The sequence below is a fragment of the Physcomitrium patens genome, chromosome 2 (assembly GCF_059467195.1).
Source record: "Physcomitrium patens ecotype Gransden chromosome 2, ASM5946719v1, whole genome shotgun sequence".
Lineage (NCBI taxonomy): Eukaryota > Viridiplantae > Streptophyta > Bryopsida > Funariales > Funariaceae > Physcomitrium > Physcomitrium patens.
The window spans coordinates 23,444,618-23,447,133 of record NC_143411.1 but is presented as its reverse complement, the minus strand read 5'-3'; the positions used below and the strand labels follow the sequence as shown (position 1 = coordinate 23,447,133).

Below are 2,516 nucleotides of genomic sequence, written 5' to 3'. Positions count from 1 at the left end.
ACTATTTTTAGCATAATCCACAACACCAAGAGTTTTCTTGACAACATTTTTATTTAGACTCTGCCACTATTTTCGACCTTCTATTTTTCTCTGCTTCTCATATACACAAACACAATAGAAAACTTCATACTATTGGTAAACAAAAACATTTGCATCCAATGATAATAAACACAGTTCCATGCTGAACATCTCAGGAAACCTCATACGATCCCACTCGATCAACCACTGATCCAATTTAGAGAAGACTTTCAAATGGATCTTTCCATGTTCTCATCTCAGATTTGCTTAATTTGGACACATCCAGGTGAGTGATGTGCACACAACAACATGGGGCTGCATCACCTTTTCCCATTCCCATTTGTATCTTGTTTGTTTCATTAACTCAAGATAAGTGCCTATAATACATCCTTCTGCCATACAAATATCATGCTTTCAAAACACCCAACTTACGCCACTGCTTGTGATACTCTATCCATACTATCAGTTTCATTGTTTCCCAACAGAAGCAACACTTCGTGACCGTTAACCCTAACAAAACCACCACGATGACCACCCGGCGGATAACACCATGTGCAGAGCGGGGCGTAGGTTTCGAGGTCCACCAGCCGCGTGGTTTGAAATGTAGGTGCCACCGACCTCGCACTCTTCGGCCGACACAATGCACCGCAGGTCAGCTCACTTGTTGACAGTCTGGCCCTGGACCCAGGCGGTCTGGAACGTGAAGTCGTAGAGCATGTAGACGCCGTTGGGAGTTTCGGGCACCCTCGACGAGAATCCCACGTACGAGAACTCCTTCACCTCCTTCGCCAGATCGAGGCCCACATACTTGATGGCGAGCTGCCGGTTCGCTAGCTTGGGTGTCTGAGAATCCTTCACTACGTGGGTGTACACCATGATGATCTTCTTCAATGCGTCGTACTCAATCCACACGCCGATCTGCACGGCCATCGGGTTAGCAAATTCTACGACTGGTCTGAATCGAAACCCTAGTGCAACTGAGGTGCTGAGAAGTGGACATTCAAGGAGAGGATCAGGTGTGCTGCTGTGATCCCATTCGCACCTTCTTATCGATGACGGTGGCGGGGTCGCCCAAGTACTTGGTCTTCACCGACTTCACGCTGTTGATGTCGAGGCCGATGTGGGGAATCTGGGGGTCGAAGCCGTCGTTTTCGACGCGAGAGATGTCCAGCTCCACGGCCACGGTCTTGGTATTTTTTCCGTTCAGCGACGACCCGGTCTTCAAGTCGACGGGGAACAATCCGAAGGACTCCGCCCCAGTTCCGGCCACCGACAGCGATGGTGTGAGGGCGAACGCAATCCCGCCCCCGCTGAAGAGCTCCCGCACGGTGAACTCGGCGTCTCTGTTGAAGTTTACGGTGAAGAAGGCCTTGAAGGAAGCGACGAACTTGGAGTTTCGTTTCCAGAGCTGCACAGGGGTCTTGTGTTGGTAGCGGGCGGAGATAACGGTATCGTCGTAGGACAAGATCAGTGCTGGAGGATTGAACCCCACTCCAGGGGTGCAGATGTTGTTGGGGTCGGCTGCAACTTTTGGGTCGATACTACAGACGAACTTGTTGTTGAAAGGCGGGAGGGAGATTTTCACAGCCGGCGGTGGAGTCTCCGCAGCAAGAGAAACTTGGAGAAGGACGCACAATGCGAGACAGATCTGCAAGATGGCACCCACACGAGCCATGGCGGCTTCCTATCGAGTCCTCGCACAACAACCCACCTGCGAAATTCCTGGACTGCGCAGTTCTCTGTTCTTCTTCGACCTGGCAAAATCAGGATATGATTCGATGACTAGGCGGTTATGGTCACCTCAACGGGCAAGGGTTTAAATACTAATCTGATGTTGACCTGTTACCAGTTTGACCGGAACGGCGATGGCTTCAAAGTCAGCAATCGCTGAGCTGCATCCCGATGCTGACGCTCGAATGGACCCTCTTTGTCAACTCCCTGATGTTTCTGAGGATATATAATGCCTGTTTAAGTCTTAAATGTGCAAATTTATTTTATTTTATATTTTTTTTGATATAGAATGTTTCACTTCCTATGGAGGAGATGCCTCACCCTCTATGGATATTGTAACACAGTGGTAGCAGTGTGGCATGTTTGTTTTGTGCTCCACTGATGTCTTTCTTTTTATTGGGGTGGAGAGTTTTGTTTTGTGCTAAATAAGTATTGGCAATCTGGTCCTGATTTGCACCAACCTTAGAGCTCAGACTGAGGAAGATTAGATGGATTGTGGTATGTGTGTAGTATGCCTATTTGTTGATACTGTTTAGCTTCAAATTGCACAACTTAAATTTGTGTCGAGGCAAGATTTGTTTTTAAATACTGTCCTCAATTTTTACATACTGAGTTATTTTGTGCCTTCTTTTTTTGCACAGCAAAAAGATACTCAGAAAGTTTATGTAGAATATGATAAGTGTTATGATGAAACATGTGATACAAGTTTAATGCAAGCTTTTAGTTCCATTTAGTTATGTCAACTTTGGAAAACAACAATGAAAATT

General features: G+C 46.8%; 1 protein-coding gene across 1 annotated transcript; it reads right to left on the bottom strand.

The window, feature by feature from the left end:
• Positions 1 to 234: 234 nt before the first annotated feature.
• Positions 235 to 1,799, bottom strand: LOC112279185 (seed lectin subunit I). The gene is made up of 2 exons (XM_024513376.3): positions 1,061 to 1,799; positions 235 to 936 (listed from the first exon to the last, which is right to left on the bottom strand). Exons 1-2 carry the CDS (start codon positions 1,691 to 1,693, stop codon positions 676 to 678), a joined length of 894 nt encoding a protein of 297 aa, XP_024369144.1. The 5' UTR covers positions 1,694 to 1,799; the 3' UTR covers positions 235 to 675.
• Between the last annotated feature and the right edge of the window lie 717 nt (positions 1,800 to 2,516).

What these genes read in the sequence shown, in the direction of transcription:
- LOC112279185 (XM_024513376.3), bottom strand. Translation starts at nt 1,693, where the DNA reads ATGGCTCGTGTGGGTGCCATCTTGCAGATCTGTCTCGCATTGTGCGTC. An exon ending in CCACCGTCATCGATAAGAAG is followed by an intron (nt 937 to 1,060) that starts GTGCGAATGGGA and finishes ATGGCCGTGCAG; the next exon opens with ATCGGCGTGTGGATTGAGTA.